At 46.8% G+C, this 26,234-nt stretch overlaps 1 protein-coding gene across 4 annotated transcripts in view; it reads right to left on the bottom strand.

Annotated features, from left to right (window-relative positions):
• STOX2 (storkhead box 2) overlaps positions 1–26,234 on the bottom strand; it is a 204,627-nt gene that overhangs the window by 83,662 nt on the left and 94,731 nt on the right. The window contains exon 1 of one of the 4 annotated variants that reach the window (XM_080797241.1): positions 17,750–18,012. The exons of the other annotated variants lie outside the window; for them this stretch is intronic. Coding sequence (XP_080653367.1) covers positions 17,750–17,915 — 166 coding nt within the window. The 5' untranslated portion in view covers positions 17,916–18,012. Of the gene's footprint in view, positions 1–17,749; positions 18,013–26,234 lie in introns of those variants that run through there. 4 annotated transcript variants of the gene reach the window in all.

Genomic DNA, 26,234 nt, shown 5'->3' with positions numbered 1-26,234 from the left:
GATGGATAAGTGGCATAAATATGGTTTCAAGGGATCATATCAATTACCGAAGAAGGAAAAATAACCTGTTTTCAAATAGTAAAGGAGCAAATATTTCTATAGCAACAACTGATATGCTAATTATAAATAATTTATCCATTCGTTAGATAGCCTGAGGACATGAAAGTAATGACTCCATTTCATTAGACATTCTATAAAATTTAAATCTTTCACTTATTTAGACAAGTATTCCTCCAATTATCCCAAATTAGTGCAATTCTAGTCCTAGTTATATTTATTACAATGTCTAGTGGGACATTATATACATAGCAAGTCCCATCTGACAAAGGCCTAATGAGATGATCAATTTTTCTTGTCTAGAGCTACAGATGAACTCCAACGGTCCTGAAGAAAAACTTCTTCATGATGCTGTACTCAGACCTGAATCACTCTTGGAACAACGTTAAGAGGAGTTTGGGATGACTCAGTTTAAGAAAAAGACTCAAAAATTTTTGCCCTTTGTATTTCTGTGGAATTTGGATTCACCTCTTGAGTATTCAGAATACCATCATCAGAGAACCATCCAGAAGATTAAGCAAAATGCCCCAGATCTGTCGTCCTACATTGTACCTGCACTTCCAAGACCACACCTCCCATGAGACACCAGCCCCAGCTTTACTGGAAGGTGACAACACAGAGGGAGAAGGAACCTTGGCTTCTTAGGACTCTTAAGCCTTCTGCCTGGCAAAGGGCCAATCCTAGAAAAATCCGAGTGTCTGGTTTTTCCACTTCTGCATTCAGATTAAAGAGCACTGGTTACGAAAACCATTCAATCAAGCGAAATTAAATTTAAAATTAAATGCCACCACAAATTCACCATATCTGGCCTCAGCCAGGCTCCTCAAGAAGTTGCTCACCAATTTGTCTACACATCCCTCTTCTTTGACTTGACCACCTCGCCCATCTCCTCCTTCCACCTCTCACAGCTGGTGGCCAACTTCCTGCTTCAAGGAGGAGACAGACACCAGGCATCGAAATCCCTCCACATTCTGGTCATTCTCCCCATGACCCTTCCAAGCTTTTGGTAACCCCTCTTCTCCTCTCCAGTTCTTTCTCTAGATCCGTCAACCGCTGTCCCGAGTCAGGATGATCTCATGCAAATCTCAACATGTCACAACCCTGCTCAGAATTCTTTTGTGACTCATTATCCTGCAAATAAAATCCCAGCTCTTCGGTTTGAACTCAAAGACCCCTATAGATCTTAACCTGTATCTCCCACCACCCCCAGCTTACCTCCAAAGGGAGGCCTGTGTGAAGCCCTTTCCAGCTTTCCCTCCCTGACCAGCTGACACCCCCGGAAACTTTAAGGGCCAGCTTAAGGCTACTGTCCCTCTTCCGAAGTCCCCTGCAGTCCCCCAGATTTCGGCTAGGCACTCCTGCTGTGTGGTACTCCTCCCTCAGCTCCCTCCAAGCTTGTGTGATAGTATCTTACCATTGCTTCTTCTAGGTCTCCGAAAAATTGTAGGATTCCTCAAGGCCAGGACTGGTCTGCTCGCTCCTTAACTACAGGCACTCAGGCTCTCCCACAAGTGCTCCGTGGACATGAGAGGACGGGGCGAGTGAAAAATGGGACAACAAAACTGAAAGACTCACTGCCCTGGGCGAGGAGCACAAAACCAGTGGCTACCACACATCACGGTTCCTCAGAATCACCTGAGGAGCCTACAGAATCCTGGGCCTCACCCCAAACTTACAAACCTAAATCCTTGAAGAAGGAGGCCAAGGACACGTGTCTGCTTAACAGCTCCCTGGATGATTCCGCAGAAGGAGCTAACCCCTGGCAGGTTCACAGACGGTATCCAGGAGGCACGGTCCACACAGCCCATTCCTAGCCTGGCTCCATCCAGATGAGCGTATCTGGGATCCGTAGACAGGAGCACCTCCGGGCTGACCTGCCAAATGTACCACACGACTTCTGGCCGCCCTCTCTCTACCCTCGGTGAGGACCTGTGACTTCTCACCATCCAACATTTCACCTCCACGTATGTTCAGGCTCTCCTCAGCTCCGGAGGGAAAGGGTTCTTGTCTCTACATCCCAGAGCACTGCCTCGGAGCACACGCCACAAGCAGGAAGGGTGTTCGGATGACCAGAAGTTGATTGACTTTATCCACATTTAAGTACATCTCTCATTTGAGAAAAAAGAAGACAGCATTCAAAGAAACTAGAAGCTCCTTGTTGTATCCGCTGTAACTTGACCTTCCAGTGTGCTTATTAACCAGGGGATTGTGGCCGTCTTGGGGGGAAGGAAAAAAGTCTCCAACACTCATCATGTTTCTCTGTGTGGGAGATGACCACACGGAGATCACTCCGCCTTCCTTCCAGCTTCCCAGGGAAGAAAGATCATCTGGAACACAGGGAAGCTGTGAACATCTGCTCTTCCTAAGATACATGACTGAGAGCACCCCACGCCCATTAGGATGGCTACTGTCAAAAGAAAAGGGCACCTGGGTGGCTCAGTGGGTTACGTGTCTGCCTTCGGCTCAGGTCATGATCTCAGGGTCCTGGGATCGAGTCCGGGTCCAGCTCCCTGCTCAGGGGGAAGCCTGCTTCTCCCCCTCTCTGTACGCCTTCCCCCCTGCTCGTGCTCTCTCTCTCTCTCAAATAAATAAATAAATAAATAAAATCTTTATTAAAAAAAGAAAAGAAAAAAGGAGAAGTAGGAAGGTAGGAGGGTGGGACAGGTGGACAGAGAGAGGGTGGGAAGGAGGGTGGGAGGGAAGGGAGAAAGGGAAAGAAAAGAACAAATGTTGGCGAGGATGTAGAGAACCTGGAACCCTTCACAGTCAGTGGGCATGTGAAATGCAGCTGCTGTAGAAACAGCATGGAGTTTCCTCAAAAAATTAACCACAGAATTATCCTAAGTTCCAGCAATTCCCTGATAGGTGCCCAGAAGAACTGAAAGCAGGGGCCTGACGAGATGTTTGTACCCCCATGTTCACAGCAGCCCAAGGGCGGGAGCGACCCAAGGGCCCATCGACAGATGAACGGACACACAAAATACAGCCTCTTCCTACTCGAGAATATTACTTATCCTTAAAAAGGAAGAAATGCTGATGTCTGCTACCACCTGAACGCTGAGGACATTGCGCTGAGTGAAATAAAAGGACATGAGGACACAGTGGTCACGAAAGGACCAATATGGCGTGATTGGATTCGTATCAGGTTCCTGGAGTAGACAACGTCACAGAGATAGAAAGTAGATGATTCACAAATTCCCAAAGATGGAAACGAGTGATTCACAAATTCACAGAGATAGAAAGGTGGCTGCCAGGGGCTGGGAGGAGGGGGAGAGGGAATTACTACGTAATGGGAACAGAGTTTTCATTTTGCAAGATGGCAGCAGGTCTGTGGATGGATGGTGGGGACCGCATGACACGAACGTACTCCATGCCACTGAACTACACTTAGAAAGAATTCAGATGACAAATTCTATGGTACGCGGATCTTACCACAATGAAAATAAAAGGAAAAAGAAATACATGACTAAAGAATGAGTCTATAGAGTTAAATATGCCTGTACCTGAGAAGCAAACTATTCATCTCAAAGCAGCAGGACACAGGGAATGGGTGAGAAGTCTTGTCATTTCCATACGTTTTATTTCCAGCATAACATTAAAGGCTTTTCTCTAAAGAAGTACTTGACTAATCAAATCTCTCCCAGATTGCTTTCCTGGCAATAAGAAGCTAAAACAAAGATATGCAAATATTCAGAAGCTCTAATCTTGGCTGAATACAAGGGAATGTGACCTTTTTCATTCTGAGTTTAGCTACTTTGGTGCCTTGTTTCTAGTATTTTTAAGTCTGGTACAGACAGAATGTAAGTATTTGCTGATTAGCCATTAAACAGGGAAAGAGTTAATAAGAGATACAGCTTTGACTATGACATAGTGTCTAAAAGCAATTTCTGGATTTTGCCCCCCTCCCCCCTTTTTTGGAAAACCCAGTGTATCTTAAAGCTTTGTGACTCTTCTTAAATATTCTAAAGAATATGGGAATTTGCTTTATTTATTTTACTTTAAATGTTATATACTCCAGGGGTGCCTGGCTGGCTCAGTTGGGAGAGTATGCCTCTCTTCATCTCAGGGTTGTAAGTTTGAGCCCCACCCTGGGTATAAGAATTACTTAAAAATAAAATCTTTTGGGGGCTTCTGGGTGGCTCAGTGGGTTAAGCCTCTGCCTTCGGCTCAGTTCATGATCCCAGGGTCCTGGGATCGAGTCCCGCATCGGGCTCTCTGCTCAGCGAGAAGCCTGCTTCCCCCTCTCTCTCTGCCTGTCTCTCTGCCTACTTGTGATCTCTGTCGAATAAATAAATAAATAATCTTTAAAAAAGATAAATTAAATAAAATCTTTTTTTTAAAAAAAAGGTATACTCTAAGGGTTACACAGGTGCTAGATTTTGCAAGTCTTCTGACCACCAGAAGTACCAAATGAAGATGATGTTTTCATATTATTCACACTCACTACATTGCCGTGGGTCACGGAACTCCCTCCCTTGGCCACTGAAACAGTAGGAATGACCACACAGGATGTTCTCAGAGTTTCCTAGGGGGAATCACAAAGACATTTTTTCCCTCTTCCTCTAAACTGAAGGTATTATAATATACATCTGATGTACTCTACACCAGATTATTTTCAAAGATAAGGTCCATTTACCCTTTCAGCCATCTAAGCTTTTTTAAACAGATTCACCAAAATTCCAAGTTTATTCATTTCTTTACCTTTACTTAATCCTATCTTGCGTCATGCAGACCCATATAGCTCCTCCTTCTTTGCCCCCTCCCCACACCGTCATTTGAATCTATGGCGTAGAACACTGTCCGATTATTCAGTTATTTGGATCTGGGCCTATAGTACTGCTCAGGACAAAGCTTGGTCTGAGCTCCCGCAACAACAGACGGCAAAAGTTCAACTGCGTTGTTTCTTTAGTGATTGCACAGCTAAAGAAGGAAAGAAAAGTACACAAGAGAAAATGAGCCTGCCCAAGAAAAGGGTTTACGAATCAATGAGATGATGTTATGTGGGGGGGCGTCTTTCCATTTAAAGTTTCAGATTTTGTTGTCAAGTCCTTTGGTGCCCAAACAAGTTAAGGCCTAGGAAGTTTATGATCCCAACTGTTGATCTCCTCCAAGAATCAGGGAAGTTCCCCCCTGACGGAGGGCTCGTGGAAACATGAGACCAATTAAGACAAGGAGGAGCTCGCGATTGACAGATGAAGAAACTGTCTAAGGCGGTAAGAGAAAGGGTATGAAACCCCAGCAGGAAAAGATTCCAGCAAGCTTCTCCCCACTGCCCCCCTAAGACTCTGCACTATCCCCCCAACTGTCCCGCTGCACCCACCTTTCCATCCCTTCACCTGCCCGATTTTAGGAAACTACAATCCTTTAGGCAAGTCAGGGTAACGCTGAGAACTTCAGCTGGGAGAGTAGAGATAACTCCCAGATAACATACACGAATATTTGAGGTTAATCAGAACATGCAGGAAAGGAGAAAATCTGTCCTCTTGGTACAATGAAGGTCCCTCAAGTCGGGGAGACCTAGAGTTGGAGCAAGACGAACCACCAAAGTGGTCAAAGAAATTACTTAATATTTACTTAAAAGTAAGAAGTTAATTTCACTGGGGCGCCTGGGTGGCTCAGTGGGTTAAAGCCTCTGCCTTCGGCTCAGGTCATGATCCCAGGGTCCTGGGATCCAGCCCCACACTGGGCTCTCTGCTCGGAAGGGAGCCTGCTTCCCCCCCTCTCTCTGCCTGCCTCTCTGCCTACTTGTGATCTCTGTGTGTCAAATAAATAAATAAAATCTTTAAAAAAAAAAAGTTAATTTTACTAACATCCAACATACAGACTAACAGTTGAATACACGCATGACTTAAAGTGTATATGTGTGTATGTGTGTGAGTGTGTGTACGTGTGTGTGTGTGTGGTATATAAAATCTCAGTTTTGTTGGGGTGCCTGGTGGCTCAGTGGGCTAAGCCTCTGCCTTCGGCTCAGGTCATGATCTCAGGGTCCTGGGATCGAGCCCCACATCGGGATCTCTGCTTAGCGGGGAGCCTGCTTCCCCCTCTCTCTGCCTGCCTCTCTGCCTACATGTGATCTCTGTCTGTCAAATAAATAAACAAATAAATAATCTAAAAAAAAAATCTCAGTTTTGTGATTTGTGCTGCTTATAATATTCATTAGTGGCTGCCTCCCAGGACAGTTGTGTGAGATGATGCGATCACCCTTACCCACTGGCTGGTACCAAGTACATGGCCAATAAACTGGCTCCCTTCCTGGGGTGGGGGGGTGGTTTGAGAGTAAAAAGATTCCCCCCTCATGTCTACATTTCAGGGCCACACGGGAACTGTGCTTGGGTCCTAGGGCCTTCGACTTCTGGCCTCCCACCATCAAGTGGGACAGAAATCTCCCAGGCCCTCACAATCTGCACAAATGGTGAGTGACCAGCAGACACACCTACCACACACCCACAGCATCAACCCCAGCCTGAGGACACCCACAGGGCACCCACAGGTGTGAGGAACCCTCACACCTCTGCTGCATTTGAAAATGTAAACCTCCTGAAAATCAGATGGGAGACCCGCTCCTTTTGCCTATGGCATCCTGAACCTATGAGGAAAACATCTACATTCTTTTTTTTTTTTTTAAGATTTTTATTTATTTATTTGACACAGAGAGAGAGAGAGAGAGAGATCACAAGTAGGCAGAGAGGAGGAAGCAGGCTCCCCGCCGAGCAGAGAGCCCGATGTGGGGCTCGATCCCAGGACCCTGAGATCATGACCTGAGCCAAAGGCAGAGGCTTCAACCCACTGAGCCACCCAGGTGCCCCCAAAACATCTACATTCTCTAGAAATGATGCTTTAACCAACAAAAGCCAATGCAGAGGTGCCTGGGTGGCTCAGTCGGTTAAGCGTCTGCCTTCAGCTCAGGTCATGATCCCAGGGTCCTTCGATCAAGCCCGACGTCAGGCTCTCTGCATTGTGGGAAGCCTGCTTCTCCCTTTCCCTTCAATGCTCCCCCTGCCCGTGCTCTCTCTTTCTCCCTGTCAAATAAATAAATAAATAAAATCTTAACAACAAAAATTTTTAAAAAGCCAATGCTTTTGTCTCATTCTGGAGTTCTAATTAGAGGGAGGCTTTGGGAGTTCAATGAGTTGGCCGCACTGTGTAAAAGCAAGGTCTTCATACCCTTTAGGTTCATGAGTTCTCCTTCCCTGGCCTTTAAGGAAGGAGGATGGGGGAAGGGGCAAAAGTGTTGAAAATGGACAGGTAAAATGCAAACTCAGGAGTAAACAAGGCAAAAGCGGGAAGCTCTGAGTTCCCAAATCCCAGTGGCCCCGGCTCAAGTGTCTGCCTGGGAAGTGAAGCAAAGTGGCGGGGGGGGGGGGGGGCGCGCAGCTTTAGAAGCTGTAGGAGGAGGGGGGCTTTCTCTCCCAGCTCAGGCTGCCATCCCAAAGCCCCGAGACCTGTGGCCGAACCAGCTGCTCTTAGGAAAGCTGCTGAAATAGTAACACGTTTGACAAGTGGACCCCAGACCGGAACCCCTCTTTATCTCCTACACCATTCAGGGGGACTTCTGACCTAAGATTCCATGGGACCATCGTTAAACTCACTCACGGAGGGAATGGGCTTGGTTTAGAGGAGAGAAGCCACTGGGGCTCACTTTCAAAACTGCCCCGGACAGGTAACACGGACAGATAACACGGTAGACACGGCATGGCTTTCCGACGCCGCGTTCCTGCAATAGTCAATTCCACTGCACACGCAAATACGCGCAAGCACACAGCCCCACCCTCAACCCAGAAGAGGCACCCCCCTCCTTTACCTTCAACTGAAAAGTCAATGTAGGTATCTCAGATTAAGCTGAGTCTGGTTATACAGGGCACTGTTCCTCTGATGCTAGCGAAGCCAAGTTCTCTTCGATGTGCCTCCCACAGGAGTACTGAATACACAACAATTCTCTACCATTCTTCCTAAGATGGAAATTCAAGGACAAGTGAGCCCACTTAGGTAAATGAGTAATTCTGTAGATTTCTTAAGAAGATCCCATACCAAAATCAATAAGGAATGGAATATTTGATTTCTGATCAAATGAGTAATAGGTATGAGAGTCAGATTGAACGTGTTTTTAACTCTCCCTGATCGTGGCCACATTACCTGATGTCTCCCTTCTTCTGCACCCTCAGTGTTAAACATTTAGGAACAAGTCAGTCCTGTAGTTATGCCCCCAAAGAAATAATAATATAGTAGCAAAAATGTGCCAAAGTTCTTACCCTGTGTCAGGCACTGTGTTAATTACATTGTACGCCTTTGCTCCTTTAATGCACATAACAACTATCGTTTAGATACTGTTTTATCCTCAGTTGACAGAGGAGAAACAGGACAGACTGATCCCATAAATTGCCAAGATTATGAAACCAGCGAATGGGTGCGAGGACACCGATGTACAACCCTCCGATTTCAAAGCCCTAAGTCACAATGTTCCACTGCTATATATATATAAAGTGACGGAATGAAGCCAGCCTTGCAAAGGTTGAAAAACCACCTGACACGATGGCCATGCTTCCTGTTCAGCTCTCGGGGGCATGTTTACTCCCTTTAAAGCATTATTTAAAAGTTTGTCAACAGCCGACCACTGTCTTCATTATAAGTAACTAGTCAGCAAGTGGAGGGGGGGATGGCCAAATACTCCTCTTAATTATTTTAAAACCAATCAAAATGAAAAACTCAAATGAGCTCACTAGGTTAACAGAAACAAATGCTGGCTCTTTTCAGAATGTTAAGGACGAGCAGTCCTAAGACCATGCTTCCTATATGCCAAGCCTGGTTGTAAGTGCTTCACCTATATTCACATAATTCACCCCAAACCTCATGGGGACACACCATTATTATTATTCCCATTTTGCAAGTAAAGAAACTGAGGCCCCGAAGAAGTCGGTCCTTTAGCCGCATTTCCCCAGCTGGTCTTGGAAAGGCTGGATGATGAAGCCAGCCTCTCTGCTCTAAATCGCGATGGGACACAGCCTCCCTGAAAAAGAGAGGCTGAACTATTTACTGAAATATTATAAGCAACTTGGGGATTTCAGGGGGGTTGGAGATCCAGGCTTGGAACTCCAGAGCCGAGCTGTTTTGATGAGGACAGCCACTACCGAGCGCACACACGTGCCACCAGCCCTGCCCCATGGCTTGCCACCTGCCAGCTGCCCCCTCCGCCTCCAGAACGCCGCCCGGCACAACAGCGCCACCCTGCGAGGGGACGATGCCTCACAGCCCCCGCCACTCTGAGGAGGAGCACCGGCTCCCAAGTCTGCAAGGGCAAGGGCAGGGGCGACTGGCTCAAACCCACATCGTGCACCCACGCCCTCCGTGCCAGGCGGGCCAGGAAAGCGACCCCATGGCAAGTTCAGCACCCACACAGAGAAATGAGGTTTCTGCCTCCCGCCGACATTCATAAGGCGGGTGTGTGAATTCCCTGGAGGCTGGCCAAACGTGCCCTAAACCGGAGGGCTTCAAACAAGAGGTATTCGTTCTCTCAAGGTGCTGGAGGCCAGAAAGCAGAGGTGGGGCTGTTTCCCCTGGGGGGGGGGGGGTCTGAGGGAGAACCCACCCCATGTCCTTCTCCTGCCTCATGGTGGTTGCCAGCCTTCCTTGGCTTGTAGACACATCACTCACGTGTCTGCCTTTGCTTTCACATGACCTTGTACCCACACCTGTGTTTCTTTTCTTCTTACAAGGACACCTGCCTTATGGGATTATCTTCCTTATGTCTGATGCATTTCCAAGGAAGGTCATATTCACAGGTACCGGAGGTTAGGACCTGAATGGCTCTTGGCTGGGGGGTGGGGGTGTTCATTTAACCCTTGACAGTGGGAATGACACAGACACAGGAAGTGGGGGGGTTCAGATGCTGAGTAGCCCCCCCAAATGAGAAATACCACAGTACTTTAGTTGCTATGCGGACCCTTCATTTCACATAATAATGAATAAATGATTTCAAAGGGAAAGCTGGATATGCCCAAAGCAGTATGTGGCCTGTTGACTCTCTTAGAGAATCAGCTAGACAGGAATGTGCAGTAGGGGCAATGGGGGGGGGGGTGTTAATTGCAAAACTAGACAGTTCCTCCCTCTGAAACTCCGGCCATCAGAAGGATGGGGCCAGGCCTAAGTCCTGCTACCACTAACGCCTACAGGCATCTGCCAAGTATCTCTCTTTTATCTTCAAAAAGAGAAAACTTGGCCTGGAGGGGCCATCATGGATTCGAGCAGAAAGATAAATGGAGATTTTTAACTGTGTGTATGAGTTACCCAAGCCATAATTTTTCAGCTCTAGAGGTATATGACAGATGTTTGAAATGTACATTATTTACATAGCTAGTCTAGTCTTCTGGGCTGCTCCGTGCACAGCTCTAACCCTTTTCACACCTGACTATACACATCAAACATATATCCCTTTTATCAACACAGTGGCTTCTGGGTAAATGCAAGCACTGATAAAACAGATCCTAACACTGAAAAGCACTTCCCAGTTAAGAATGGGAGAGCAGAGGATCTCCCAGCAACCTTAACCTTGATTCCCCACATTTGCAGAAACCCAACGAGGAGTCAAAGTGAACAGAATCCAACTCACCCTCCATCTGCTGGAAATAAAAATAAGTCAGTCCTCTGCTCCCCTCTAAGAAATGGAACGTGCTGCACAACAAAGCCAAGCTATCCTCATGTTCTCAACGAACATGGCTAAGAGAGGATGACCCCCCCCCCCGACGATATCTGTAACCTTTCCTGTTACTTGTGTGTCTAACTAGCCCCTTACATCCAAAATGGAACTCGTCACTGGTTCCATGGCCCCTGTTTCCTGGCTATACACCACATTCTTCCAACACAAATCTTTTTTTTAACCTTTCTTTTCTTTTTTTTTGTATTTTATTTATTTATTTGTCAGAGAGAGAGTGGCGCACAAGCAGGGGAGTGGCAGGTAGAGGAAGCAGTAGGCTCCCTGGTGAGCTAGAAGCCTGATGCGGGACTCGTTCTTAGGACACAGGGATCAGGACCTGAGCTGAAGACAGACGCTTAACCGACTGAGCCACCCAGGTGTCCCTTTTCTTTTTCTTTTTTTTTTTTTTTAACCTCTTAAATCCAGTTACAAAGAATGTCCTGTTCCTTGTTCTCGAAGAGTCTCCCTTTCCCCTTCAGTCCCATCCCTTCTTCCTCGGCTGATACAGGTGTTCTACTGCCTTGGCATGAGTACGACTCAGGTAGGTGAAGCGGTACTTAGTTGACTATTTTAACTGAAACAGTAATATGTTAATGAGTTTTGTGGGGATTAGGAAAAAATAGAATTATCAAATGAAACTTGCAATTTCACACAGAATACAAAATCTTTTTAATTCATGTCAATAAAAGTGAAGGAAAAATATTAAACATATAATATGGGTGGTGTGTGGACATGGTTAAAGTCTTGGGGGCAGTAGGCTAACGCCCAGCAATGTTGGGAGCACTGGTCCGCGGCGGTCGCTCATCTTCTCATGGCTTGATCACATACGACCCCTCGGCCACATCCTCGCTGGTTTCCCGGCCTGGAGATCTTCTTCTCTCCCATCTGTCCTACAAGCCACCACAGACACCTCTCCTGAAATGCTCCTTTCTTCATCCTTGGTTCCTCTCGCATCAACAACCTCCCCTCATCTGCCTCCTTCCCCGTCTCCTGAAATCCTACCCAGGCAGTCCTTCGGGACACAGGGAAATCCTCCCTCTGGGCAGCCTCTGCTAACGGACACCACTCTCGGAACTCCCATTCCATCCACACCCACCATATCAACCACCCCACCTGACTCTCGATTATATCCTATTATTTACTGCTTTCTAATGCTCTGTTCATGGAGAGCTGCCCCATCTTCTTCCAGTTTTTTAAGAGAAGTCATATTTTATTCATTCCTCCGATAAACGTTTACGGAGTACCCGATCTGTGCCAAGCTCTGCGGCTGCTGGCAGAAGAGAGCCGGGAGTAGAATACAGACTGCCTCCCAGGAACTCAGTAGCTCAGACAGGAGACCCACCCGTGAACTCGTGGCGTGACCCGATGTGGCCACGTGGCTATGACAGATGTACGGAACGGATGTCATGGGAGTGACTTACTCCAAAAAGGACACGGAGGAAGATGGAAAGAGAAGGGGGCATATGAGCTGCTTCTGGAGGGTTTCATAGGATTCCATCAGACCTCCGAGGAAGGGGAGCATGTTCTCGGCAGGGCAGGAGGCATTACGAAAAGTCATGACACGGCGGCAAGATACTGCTGGAGGGGAAGCATCCTGACCCTACAGCACGGGGTGCTGAGGGACGCACTGGAAGGGGAGGTGGGAAAGGCGGGAGAGGTCATGCCACGAAGAGCCTCGTTCAAGGACTTTATCCGCAGGGATGAGAAACACCGAAAAGAGAAATGATGTAACAATAACACAAAAGCCCTCCGGGGACACAGGGAGGATGAACCGGACTGGAAGCGAGGTCAGTCTGGAAGATACCATAACAGAACCGAGGAAGATTTAAACGACACAGAGGAAGAAGGAAGGGAGGATTTTAGAAATATTTAGGCGGTAGAAAATGGATTTTTCTGACCAACTGGTTGCACATTCCAATGTCACATAAAAATAGTCTGGAGATTAACTGCTTAAGGAAAAGTTTACTATCTACTTAAAAATTACCCATGTCATTTCTTTCTGGAGTTACTGCGGCTAAGGTTAATTTAGAGCTGACTACTGCCTACATTCTCACAAACTCTAAGAAAACCTCTACTCTACCCCGTATAGGGGAAGCTCCACACAGCTTCTAGGACTGATCTCCAAAAGCCTGTCCTAAATTCGAAAGTCAGCATGTTATGCCACCAGCAAGGATCTAACCAGATTCTGTTTCTTGGTTATAACTGTAACTGAGCATAAGCAATCATGTACAAAAGAATATGCTATTGTCTGAACTGTCCTAACTCTCTGGGGGCACAGGGAATTTAAGCCAGAATTGCTCTCCAGGTATAAAATTGTGAAGGCTTTTATACAATATACTCATATTCCTTTTTTTTTTTTTTCAAATAAAAACGTTCACAAGAGTGTAAAAGATATTGAAATACCAAGAGAGGTGACCTTTTGTGAGCGCATTCATGTTCTCCTGGGAAATAAAGAATAAAGTCATTCACCACCAAGTGTAATATTCCTCACTTCCACTGGCCTGATGAAAGGCGTCAACACAGGTAGTTTCAAATTAAAACACAGTTGGAGTAGCTGGCTGGAAATGGATCTCTGCAAAGAGGGGAAAGGAGGCGACAGGATGCTGTTTATTAAGACGTGCATACAATTAGAGCTCCGTCCATCACCTCCCACCCCCTACTCTGATTGCTGGGACAAGCCCCGGGCATATTTAATGCAATGCTGGGGGATGGCAGGGGAAAAAGGATTCTCTTGCAAAACGAGCGCTGTGCCTGCATATCCCGCATACGGGGAAGCACATGACTCCAATAAGCAGAAAGGGCAAAGGTTGTATCTAACGATTTCTGTGTGAGTGCTCGGAAGTCCTGTGATGGCTCATTACAGAGGCACCACGGGGCCCAATTCTGTCATGGAAGTAGGGGCCAGAAAGACCCGTTACAGACGGGAAGGGAGGTCATGTTACTCGCCGGGGACACAGCTGGTTGGTGGCAGGCCCAGATTAGAACCTCGAGTGTCCATCCTCCCCTCCCAGAAAACTCTCACGTCTCTTAAAATAACAGAACATAAGGAACTGGGACACGCCATCAGCTGTGCCCCAGAATTCGTTTCTATAAAATGAAAACAAATACGCTCATCAGAAGTGGTGGGCTGGTCATTCCTCCCCACCAATGGTATTAGTGAGATGGGCAGACAAACCTGATCTAAATTTTCTTAAAACATGTCAATTTGGGCCTTTTTGATGACTCTGTCTTTCCAAATCCTTTAAAGCCCTAATATTTAAACTGTCTGCTTTCCTATTCTTTAAAATGCCAAGTATTCATCTGCAAGAGCCATGACTTTGGAAGTATCTCCCGTTAAGCAGCCCCCTTTTATGAACATGCCCTGGAGAACCAGTCTCATGGAAAAACTACTTTCCAAACCGGATCTACAGAACGCCCCCAAACTTGGTGGCATTACACATGGAACACCCAGGGCTAGGGGAGAAGGCAGTGAAGAAAACGGAGTCAGTAGCCTGATTTGTGTGAAGAGGTCACTGGTCACACCATTAACAGACACGGCTCTGAACAGTTTCACCAACAAAAGCTTTGGCCCCTTGAAAATTATCCCATGGAGGTCTGGGATCATGTTTTCATATGTAAAGCACTAGGAATTATACAGCTATTTCCCTCTTTGGGGAGGGAGGTTTACTTTTATCTCTAGTTAATTGCTATAGTCATTTCTAGTTTAGAAAACGCAGAAGAATGATCCCACCTCCATTTGATCTAACCTCTTTTCTTCTTCAGAGAATGCAATGCACATTGAGTTATTCATTTTGATTTGAACAAAAGGCAAGATTTTCCCCCTTTCTGCCCAGAAACTACCAATGGGAAATTAATATTCAAGATGAACAATGAGCTCATCCCATGGCCCCGGGACTTGCTGGTTGCCAGGAGGAGGCCTGTGAATTCTTAGGATTATTTTAGATTTGGTAGCATGAATTGGGAGCTTACATAGTCATAAAAGCCGCGGTTTTCAAGAATTAAAGTTTCAGAATTCTCTATTGAACTGTGCTTCTACAGGATCTTTTTTTAAGTTTTATATGTGCCTATCTGAACCTCTTGAGTTTCAGTGTAGTTTATCCTGAAGCTATATGAAAAAGCCCAGGCTAAATGTCAAGCCTATTGCTATAAATCACATTTCAAACTGGTAATTACTTATGAGTGGAGAGAGGGCTGTTTGAAACGGTGCTGTCTCATTAGAAAGCTATTATGGAACGCCTGCAATGCTGCCTTAATAAACAGAGTGAAACTTCCAGTATCTACTGCGTGACAGGTACGCCAGACCAAAACAACAACTATTAACACTTCCAAGGATCTCTCTCTCTCTTTCTCCTTTCCTAAAGCTAAAAATTAATTAATTAATTAATTAATTTCCCCCCATATTTTCTAGGAGTCTTTGTTGGGGGGGGGTGGGATTTCTAAAAAGAGTCTCAGCTGAAGTTATTTTAAGTTCCTTAAGTAACTGGGTAACTTATCTTGTCCTTTGAACTCAGTAACAAAAAAACCCTTCTTAGCGAAAATGAACTGTGATAATACCAGTCATCATCATCCCAAATGACTGGACAAACAGAAAGAAGAAATATGAAAAGACTCATGGGTTTCTCAGCCGCTTCATTTTCTATTCCATTTTATGTGACAAAGGCTCTGTTTGTATCCAGAGTCACTAACTTGATACAAGTGGATTTCCTTTACATTTCTTAAGAGGAAGAACTTCCTGTAAATGATCTCTGCATGTTTCAATATACCCTCTATTCCTATCAAGGCTTGGATTTGGAAAAGAGCCATATTTGAAAAGGAAATTGATAAGATACCCCCCCACACACACACACAAAAGATGCACAAGACTGATTCCATCCATTCTCCCAGTGTTCATCGTAAGTGTCTGTCTTAATATTACTATCTTACGATTGCCCTCCATTAGCACCAATACCTTGTATTCCATGTTCTAGCTAACATTTATAATGATGCATAAATAATAGCTTTCTGTGCCTGGGAAAAACCATATTATATCCAACCCTATAGCCCCATGAGAATCTAGCAAGGCACTCTGCTCTTAGGGGACATTCCAGAAAAAGCTGAATGAATGACACAGCTCTCCTTGCCCCATCTCTCGGGTTTCTTTTCTCCGTGGGTACCTAACGTTAAATATGCATAGAAAACCACCAACCTGAAACAGCTTATCTTTCAATATCACTCTAAGACCAGCTTACCATTTGCAGGTCAAGAAATGAAAGAAGAAAAGAGAATCAAATAAAATTAAGAGTTTCTTCCCCTAGCCCTCAAAAAGACCTTGCAGAGAAGTACTTTAGCAAATAATGAAAATGTGCGGGTAATGAACTAAGCCAAAGACAGATAAAAACAGGCTCCATGGGAATATGCCTGAAATCATTAAAGAACTCACAGGTTTGTTGAAGAAATTATGGCTACCTGCCCTCCTATAGCCTAACACCTGGGGTCAGTACTGGTTGTTGAAGAGGGATTCAAAAAGAGGGGAGCCATTGAGTGTGGAATGAAGACATTCAAACCCAAGCATTTGAAACCTGGGATTATCTAAACACTCCGCGCAGACATGCGTTTATGTACATATGTGTTTTGCGGTTAGATTTCAACTTAGGTGTGTTTCAAAATTTACTATCCCAAGTCTGAAGAATGTAGCAACCACAGCAGTGTATAACTGAAATTACTAAAGTATCAACTGTCCTTGTCACTTCGCAAATCTGGCTTTTCATGAAAGAGAAAAATCAAGGGAGTCTTATTGCCAAAATAGTACAACATCCTTCTATTGCCAGATTTTGCAATAAAAAAGATGGTTATTTTATTTAGGTTTATATTTATGGAAATGTGGTCACAAGACATTTTTAAAGCATGAGATCCTGGCCCCAGTTTAAAAAAAAAAAAAAAAACTTGCTGTTTTAGGGGAAAGATAGCAGAGCTACACTGTGAATACCAACCACAAGCTTAAAGCAATCTTGCCAGTTAGGACAGGGCTCAGAATGATTCCGAATAGTGTGTGGTTTCAAATACAGCCTCAGCTCTCCCATCACATTACCTTCGGCAGAAAATTAATTCTTTCGAAATGAAGGACGGACAGAAATTGATGTCTTCTACATCACTGCGTACAAGGGGTCAGCAATCAGTAAGGAGAAAACAAGGAAGGAGTTCCAGGATTTTCCTCCCTCAGCATTTCCTCCGGTACGCTATCCCTTGGGTTCCCAAGTCACAACCAAAGCCATTCCGTCGTGCTGCCAAAGGGAACCGACTCCTTCCGAAACGCTTTTAACAGCACTGCGTTTTAGGATGATGAACCCTTTCCTGAAGCCCTCGTTCCCGTGTACCGTTGTGTTCGTCCTTCCTGCCTGACATGCAAACACAGCCTCCATGCTTTCCATACAGCTTAATTCAAAGCCACACATGTTGGATCCACACCGAATCATGGGAGCGTTCCATCCGCATCCACACCATGACCCCACGGAATGCGTTCAATGAGCGCCAACGGAGTTCTCCGCGTGCACCTCGGACGAGCCTGCGGCGTCCGTGGGGGCTCTTCCCCGACTCAGGCCATCCAGAACCGTGCACGGAACCTGTTCCCTTTTAAGAACCGGGGGCTGCTGAAATACCCACGAGGATAACTGGCCACAAGGCAGGAGCCGGCAGCTCGGTCCTGCAGGCGGCCACAAAAGCTCCCGGAGGCTGCCGCGCGAGAAGCTTGCAGTCATTTATCTCCTGCAGCCAAAACGCCCGGCACGGCCCCCTCCCTCATTTTACCTAACTAATAGCTCTCCAACCCCATATTGAGAGGGCCTGCTGTGGATCTTGCCGAGGTACAAAATGGTGGATGGGAGCTAATTTTTTCCTGCTTTCCCCATAACTTAGTGCATCCATCACCGGCCGTCCTCCCACCTAAGCACCCCAGCAGCGGTGGCGCACCGAGCGCGCCCCGCGGACCCGGTCCGGGGAGGGGGGGGGGACAGAAACGCGGGTACCCACCTGATGTCATGTAGCCCCGCGAAGCCTGGGGCGCGAAGGCCGCGGGGAAGCGCTTGTGCAGGCGGTAGTCCTTCTCGCTGCGGGACCTCATGCGGTCCGAGGCCCGGTCCGAGAAATCCGAGCTAGGCCAGGCTCGCCGCAAGGTTGTGCTCCGGGTCTTCTTCATGGTGGGGAGCGCGCGACCTGCCGCCCCGATCCCGGGGGCCTCAGCGCCGGGGCGCAGCGCGCTGCTTCATCCGTCTACGGCGGGCACGACCCGGGCGGACTCTGCGCACATTTTCCCAGCCCCTCCTCGTCGGCGTCTACACCGCCAGCGGCGGGTCCGGCCCTCCCCACGCCCCCACACACCCCCACGGCGAAGGCTCCGATTTTACACACGTCCCACAATGCATTACACTTCATTTGCAATCCGCCCGGCTTATAGCTTCCAGATTCCTGGGGGGAAAGGCACGTTAGGAGGCTCCCCGGCCAGGAGGAGGCGGGGAGGGGGCGGGCGGGGTGGGGGCGCCGAGACTTGCAGCGTGAAAGCAATGGGAGCGCAGACAATGGCCCGATTCAGCGCAGGAGTGCTTAGCCAACTGTGAGCCACGGCACAAAAGACCCAAACAAATGAGGAAGCCGAGGCCTCCGGGGCTGGGGCTGACCCGGGATCGGGCGCCCGGGAAGCCGGAGGGGCGGCGGCAGGCCCTCCGCACCCGGCGGCTCAGAGCGAGGCGTGGGGCTGACAGGGTCCAGGTCGTGTCCCCCAGGGCCTTTCGGCCGCGCGGCCCGCAGTCCCGGGCGCAGGCTGGCTCTGCCTCCCCTGCAGTCCTCGGGAGGCAGTCTTCATTACCGAGGCTCGGATGGGGGGCGCGTGTGCACGGGGAGCCGAGCCGGCTCTACAGACAGCAGCTGCGGCAGGCGGGCTCCAGCGGAATCCAGGAAGAGCCCGAGTCGTCCTCGCAACTGCAGCGCCTCGTCAATCTTCCTCCTTGCGAGGCTCAGGGTGGTGTGCGTGCGTGTGTGTGTGCGCGCGCGCGCGCTCGCGCGCCGACACGCATGTGCCCCCCTACACATGCATGCTCCTACTTACTGGCCGAGGGGGCGTCGGGAGCCATGGCTGCCAACGAGGCCGTGCCTGCCGATCCACACCCGCACGGTGGCACCGCCGCTCGGTCGCGAGCGCGCAGAACGGCTCTTGAAGGGCAGGAAGCAGGGCAGCCGCCCAGTCTCATGCTAATCACCGAGCTGCCTTAAGTTAGAGCACCGATCCCGGCAGGCTTCTCTTTTTCATGTAAAACAGTCTGCGGCGGCGCGGGGGCCGGTGGCCGGTACCCCGGCCTGGAGTCAGCGCTTGGATATTTACATATTTTTAGGATGCTCCCTCCCCCTCGCGGAGAGAGCGAGAACCCCCTCGGTGGGAACCGGAAGGTCTGCGGTGCCCTGCCTGGCCCACCTGCGCCAACCCCGAGGCCGGCAAGAGCCGGAGGAGGGGGCGCCACCGGGGGCCCCTGCGACAGCCGCAAACGCCGGGGCACCTGGTCCACGCCGCCTGGGAGACGCAGAGGTGGCGGCCTCCGGCTCTTCCTCTCTCGCCCTCGATCTCCCGTGTGAGTCACCAGCCGCCCGCTAACCTGCATTCAGGTTCTTTACACCGCCCGGCTCTGCACAGCTGCTTCGGGTCCAGCAACCAATCGCTAAAGGACAACAATGCGCGCGACGCGGGAGGGGAGGGGGGGATGCGCCGCCCCGGCCGAGGCGCGGGGCCGGGACGCCGAGGTCACGCCGAGTTAAAGGCGCGCGGTCACAATGCTGCGAACCCCGACGACGCTGGGCCGCTGCCGTTTTTTGTTTTTGTTTTTTTTTTCCAAACGCTCATAACCCCATTTGGGTTTCCAAAAATGTCCGAGCGTGCTAAACAGCACAAATAAACCTGATTTTTCTTTTCCAGCATTGTTTTATCTTTTTTGCGCTTTTTAAAAAAATTACTAACGATGCAACGTTCAAAATCATTTTTTTTTAAATGCTGTAGTTTCGTAGCAACAGCTGCCAAGGTGCAGAGACAAGGATATGAAATCTTTATGGGGCTATGATCTTATCAGGCTGATACAGCAAAACAAACAACAACAACAACAACAACAACAAAAAACCACCAGAAAAACAGCAGGCTCTAAGGATCTAAATGGTTAAAACTCAAGAGTTCTAACGCAATTCGATGCTATTCCGAGGTTTGCAGGGGGGGGGCGCTGCAAGGTTCTTGAAGAACTATGCGGAGGGGGCGGGGCTTAAGCCACAAGCATTAGATAATCTAGAACTAGAGCTTCCATTCAGTGTCTTAAGGCTGCGCTCTGTTACTTGGAGACAGCGGAACTCTTGGGATGCTGGGGGTAAACAAACAAGCTAACAAATAAAATCACTAAGTATCATACGGAACTTATATTTACACTTATCAAAATTGAGTACTATCTGTAAGACAATTAGCTAATGGTCAGTGGCACTTTTAAAAAGTTAGGAAAGGCTAGTCCCCCCAAAAGGCACATTTTGCTAAAATGTCTTCTTTGCTATAAGAACAGAAAGGCTACAGCGTTAGGAGCTATAGAAGACTAAGTGAGTCCAGAAACATAGAGGTAATATAAAATAATTGTATTAAGGACTGCTCAAGATACTGACATTTAGATAGCTCAATCCAATTCAACATACAATCACTCAGTACCTCCCATGAGCCAAAAGTGGTGATATAAATGATTATTACAGTTATGACTGAAGGCTAATGATGATGCTGTGACACTGTGGTATTTACTCATTCAGCAAAGAATTACTGACTATCTAGAATGTGCCAGCACTGTGATGTGTGCTGGACAAACAGAACACCCCACACAACTTACGGTCTCGGTAGTAAGCACAGAAATGCACAAAGTGTGACACTTTCGACGAAGAAGAAAAACCTCCATAAAAAAAAAAAAAATGACAGTCCATCTGAGACCTATGGGATGAGGTCCAAGCAAAGAGTAGGGAAAACGATATTTCAGAAAGTGGTAACAGTAGCACATGCAAAGGACCTGAGGTAGGAATGAAGTGTAGCTTCTGCTGGAAGAAGTTAAAGAAGGCCAGTGTGGCTGGAACTAGAGCATAAGAGAAAGGCGTGTGATGAGGTCATGGAGGAAGGCGAGAGCCAGATCATGTAAGGACTTGCATTAAGGGCTTTGTATCCTATCCCAAGTGCAGTGTGAACTGCTGAAGGGTTTTAAGCAAAGAAGCAAGGGATAGTTTTAGAATTTCTATATAGAAGGGGCTCGGCAGAGGGAATCTGTTTGAAGGAAGGGGTCAGCCAGGAATTTGCTGGAGGGCAAGCTTGAATTGTCCTTGATTTAAAACTGAGAATATATTCACTGTGTGTATGAAAAAACTGGGGTGAGTTGATGGAGATTTGGGGAGGAGAGCTACACTCAGCCACCTCTGAATGCTGGCCTTGCAGGGGAGTGGCATTGTCTAGCGCCCATAAACAGAGTACCCTTGAAGGCAAGGTCAAAGACCCAGACAGAAGAATCAGAATAGGCTGGATCAGCTGAATGGGGTCAGATGGTCAAGTAGGCGAGGTAGGGACAGTTACGTAATTTATCCATCCAAATCAGACGACAACATCAAAAAAGGTTATGAAGTTAAGGCTTGAATCTAGCAAACAGCATATTATGAAACTGATCTTGTCCAAAAAAAAAGTGGACGTGGAATCCCCTGTTATCATAGTCACTGCTAAAATCAGGCTCAGTGTGTCCACTGTCCTATGGAAACGTTCACTCTGGTCATATGCGATCTGTAGGTCCCACATCCCACCAGTTTCAAGTCTCTTAACCTACATGAGACAATCATGTATCTGGGTTATGAACTGGGTTAGGAACCTCACAGAAGCTCAGTTACATAATCCAGTATTCAGTACTCGAAAGTTTAGAAATAAATGGAGAAATGATAAAGCAAACCAGGTTTACAGTATTAGTATTTTTTTTAATCAGGCTTAAGAATCATTTGTATACTTGGTATTTATGTATCAGATTAGAGACTATCAGATTATAGACATTTATTAGATACACATTTGCTTTGCGATTCTAATTCAAACGTACACTTGATTTTAGACTTGTAACTTTAAGTTGAAAGGTATTAAGAATTCTGACTTTGGGGGTGCCTGGGTGGCTCAGTTGGTTGAGCAACTGCCTTCAGCTCAGGTCATGATCCCAGACTTCCAGGATCGAGTCCCACATCGGGCTCCCAGCTCCTTGGGGAGTCTGCTTCTCCCTCTGACCTTCTCCTCTCTCATGCTCTCTCTCACTCATTCTCCCTCAAATAAATAAATAAAATCTTAAAAAAAAAAAATTCTGACTTTGAAATTCTCATTTAAAACTTCAGCTTATTAGGTTTTTAAGAGTTTAGTGAACTTAAGAGTTATAAGAATATAAACTCCATGAAGGCAAAGAATTTTTCTGTTTTATTCATTGTTGTTCATTGTACTGTTTTGTTCATGGCTGCATCTCCAGTGGCTAGCACCGCCTGGCATGTATCAGATGACGAATGAAGCCAGAGTTAGTAGTCTGGAAGATCTGGTTTGAAATCTTCCCAGTCAGACATACTAAGAGCTTTTTAAAAATTCAATATACCAAATTTACAAATGCAACTTAAGTTTTTAAGGGAATGTACTTAACTATGTTTCTAAATGGAACTAATCCTTGAATAGAGGGACTTTAGTCTAAATTTGAATTAATCAAATGTTTTTTCAAAGTTCCCCCAAGAGTTACAGTTTTTATTCTATTTTATTCTTTTAAATTTACAAACACAGCTAACTGAATCTAAAAACTTCAGCACATGTTTATTTTTTCAGTGTGTATCTCTAGTAAAAGAAAATCTGCTTTTTGAATTTGCACCTCTAGCATACTGAACATTAATTAAAGACCTAAATATCTGTAAACAATCTTTGCTGTGCCCAGAAAGCCTTCCTCAGACAGTAGAAAGCCCGTACTGACTACAGACCGAACATGGGATAGATCGGGGAGAAACCGAATCACTGGAGGAAAGGCTGATATGAGTGAGAAATAAACACAAATATAAAAATAGTGGTAACAGGTCTAAGCCTTGACCCTGCAGACTATAAGAGATGAATTTCAATCCAGAACTTCCCAAGCACACAGTATCCTGGGATGCAGGGATGCCAACTCATAGGACACTGGCAACTCCCACTGGCATATTAGACTCCTCAACCTGGACATCCAAGGAGCATTCCATTGAAGCTGCAGCCAAAGTTGCCTGTGGCCTCATTTTTCCGCCCAAGTATGAGTGGAATGGTAAGAGATCTAAGTGTGCAGAAAGGAAACAGTCATTCATGTCTATTATGTGATACGTGCCTGGAACTTTGTGATTAAAGTATCTGTCAAACAAAAACCAGAATCCTTTAAATTTTTTAATTTTTTATTTTGATCTTTTTATTTTATTTTTATAGAGAGAGAGATAGGAGAAGGAGAGATAGAATCTTAAGCAGGCTCCATGGCCAGCACAGAACCCAACACGGGGCTCGATCTCACGACCCTCAGATCATGACCAGAGCTGAAATCAAGAGTCAGATGCTTAACCGACTCAGCCACCCAGGCACCCCTAAAAATCAGAATTCTGAGTCTGACAGTAATTTCTTTTTCTGCTTCTTCCAAAAATATGATTTGCAGATGATATTAATGGGTTACTTTGACTAATGAGCTGATTAGTAAAAAAAAAAAAAAAAAAAAAAAAAAAAGAGGACGACCCTTGAAGTCGGGCAGTTGTGTGGTTGAAGTTGTAAATCTGGAAAAGAGCATGCCCCTGAAGGTCTAGGGCTATTTCAGAGGCTTGTGAGATGCGAAATTGGGGGAATTTCTTATGGGACACATATCTACACTCCTACATCCCTATATATACATGTTTGCGCATCCGTAGGGCCTCAGACATGCTGGCCTCCAAAGGGGAGCTGACCAAGGCTCTAACCCCAGAGCACTTGTGCCCACATGTTGTCTTCCTTAATCCAGGCTCCAAACTGCTAGTTACAATTTTAACAGAAAGCTCCAGCACGTATGGTCTTTCTTAGAAGATATTAGACAGGTGGTGGCTGAAACAGCCCAAGAAGAAAACACATTTCCTTGTCACTTGCCATTCACTCCCGCCAGGGCTGTAATGAGTAGTGGTTGTCAGCGAGTGCCACCCTCAAAGACAGTGACGTACAGAGATGGAGGGATTGAGAAGTAAGGAGAAGTAACCAAGAGGGGCCTGAGTTTGGGAGGCCTGCTGACGGAGGGCACTGGCACCGCTGTGATGTGGCACGTGTCTCGATGCCAGACTGATGGCAGGCGGAGTCATGCAGGGCAGCATGGCGTAGGGATGCCCAGGATACACGCATTCCCTGGGACAAGTTCTTTGAGTTCCATTTGTTTTGTCAGTTGTGATGGTAACAATATCTCTCTCAAATCTTGTAGAGAGGATTTGAGGTTCACTACTAACAAGTAGAAAGCATCGGTAAAATCTAGCCAATGTTATTACCATTGAACACCGAGGGAGGGAAGCATTTTAAAAACCTGAATCCTTTCTAGATCCTTTTGTTCACCTGTGAACCCTGCTTTGTATCAAATTAACACAACAGACTGGATTCCAGTGGGGGCCAAGGTTGCTAGCAGGGAGGACGCTGATGCGGTGGGTGTTGCTGAGTTGCAGAGCTGAAATACACAGTATCCGCTCAGGGGGTCCGAAAACAAAAAAGACGAAAACGACACCCAGTCCGGCTAGAGCCTACTCAGGAGCTGAGGCGTTCACCACCTCCCACACTGGATTCAAGTGTCAAAGTCACTGGGATCAAGAAGAGAGTCCAGAGAAGGTGGAAACAGCCTGAGTGTCCATCAATGAATGGACGAACAGCAGGTGGCCTGCCCAGACCATGGAATGGTGCTCAGGCTTAAAGAGGAAGGCATTCTGACACGGGCCACACCATGGTAAACCGTGAAGACATGAAGCGAAGTGAAAGATGCCAGACGCCAAAGGACCATATGGTTCCCCTTAAATGAGGTAGTACCTAGTGTAGACAAACCCACAGCCACAGAACAGTCGTGGTCACCAGGGCCGAGGGAGAGTGGGGAAGGGGGCTTAGAGATGAGCGAGGAGAGTTTCCATTTGGGAAGACGAACAAGTTCCGGAGGTTGATGGTTGCCCAACAATGGGAATGTGCTTCATGCCACTAACTCAGACATCATTGAAATGGTAACTGTTTTTTTTTATGTGTGTTTCATCAAAATGGTAAGAAGAAAAAGAATGGAGGACATGAAACAAAGCCACCCTCAAGAAGCAGTTTTGTGCGTGCACTGTTGCCAGGAGGGTGAGCTAGTGTCGACTGGCCATTTGACCTGCCCACAGTGGCTGCACATCTCTCCTCCCTCATCACCTGTGAAAACACAGGCTAACGTCAGGGAGGCCAGGAGCATGGAACACGCTCAGAAGCAAATCAGCCGGGCCAGGCGCCACCCAGCTATTAGTGGGAAAGGGGTCCTTCAAGGACGCATCTGAATTTGGAAAGATCAATAGAACACATTTTTTAAGATTCCTTTTAAGTTTACAGACACTGGAGTTTTTGCTCTTTAAGTGTATATTAGGAAGGGAGGGGGGAGGGAGGAAGGAATATTAACGAACACTCCATTCTAACACTCCATTCCTACCAACCGGAAAAGTAGCCTGAGCAACAACACGGGGTCGGAAATCAACAAAGGAAGCTAATGGTCTCATCCACCTGAAAGTGGGGAGATGTAGTGAAGAGTGAGCCACAGGGATAGAAAGGTTTTTCAGGGCAGTTGGTGGAGGGAGGGCTTAAGACTCAGGCCGAAGAGTCTGCACATAATTCACAAGGAAACGGGGCATAATGAATATGGAGCAAAGGAGAGACATGACTGGGTAGTACTTACAAATTTAATCCACAGGGAACTGGCTGAAATAGGCAGGAGGAAGCTTTGTGCGGTGCTGAAAATACTGTTACAACCGAACTGTGGCCACGGCTGAAAATTTCACAAATGTATCAACACACACCAAACACTGAAAGATGGGTGAATTTTATGGCATTTGAATTATACCTCTCTAATGCTGTTTAAAAAAAAAAAAATTACCCAGCCACAGAGTGTTGGATTACCTGGTAAAGAAAGAGACCTGCGCCCAAAGACCAGCGGGGAGACTAGAGCAATAGTGTGGCTGACACGATGCGAGTCTGAATTTGAGTTCTCACTGGAAGGATGGAGAAGTGTGGACGGGATGCTGCGAGGTTAGAACCTATAGACCTACACAGCTGATCTTACAAGGGGATGGGCGAGGAGGACAGACCAAGGAGAGAGGATCAGATATACCTTCAAGGTTTATGGACTGGTGATTCCACACACAGAAACCGGGAGGTCGTTTTACTTCTGGGCCCTCCCCCTTCCTGAACTCTGTAGCACTTATTATTTATGCTACATATTTTGGCCCTTAC

This window comes from Martes martes (assembly GCF_963455335.1).
Source record: "Martes martes genome assembly, chromosome: 2".
Classification (NCBI taxonomy): domain Eukaryota; kingdom Metazoa; phylum Chordata; class Mammalia; order Carnivora; family Mustelidae; genus Martes; species Martes martes.
This window is presented reverse-complemented; position numbering and strand designations above follow the sequence as displayed.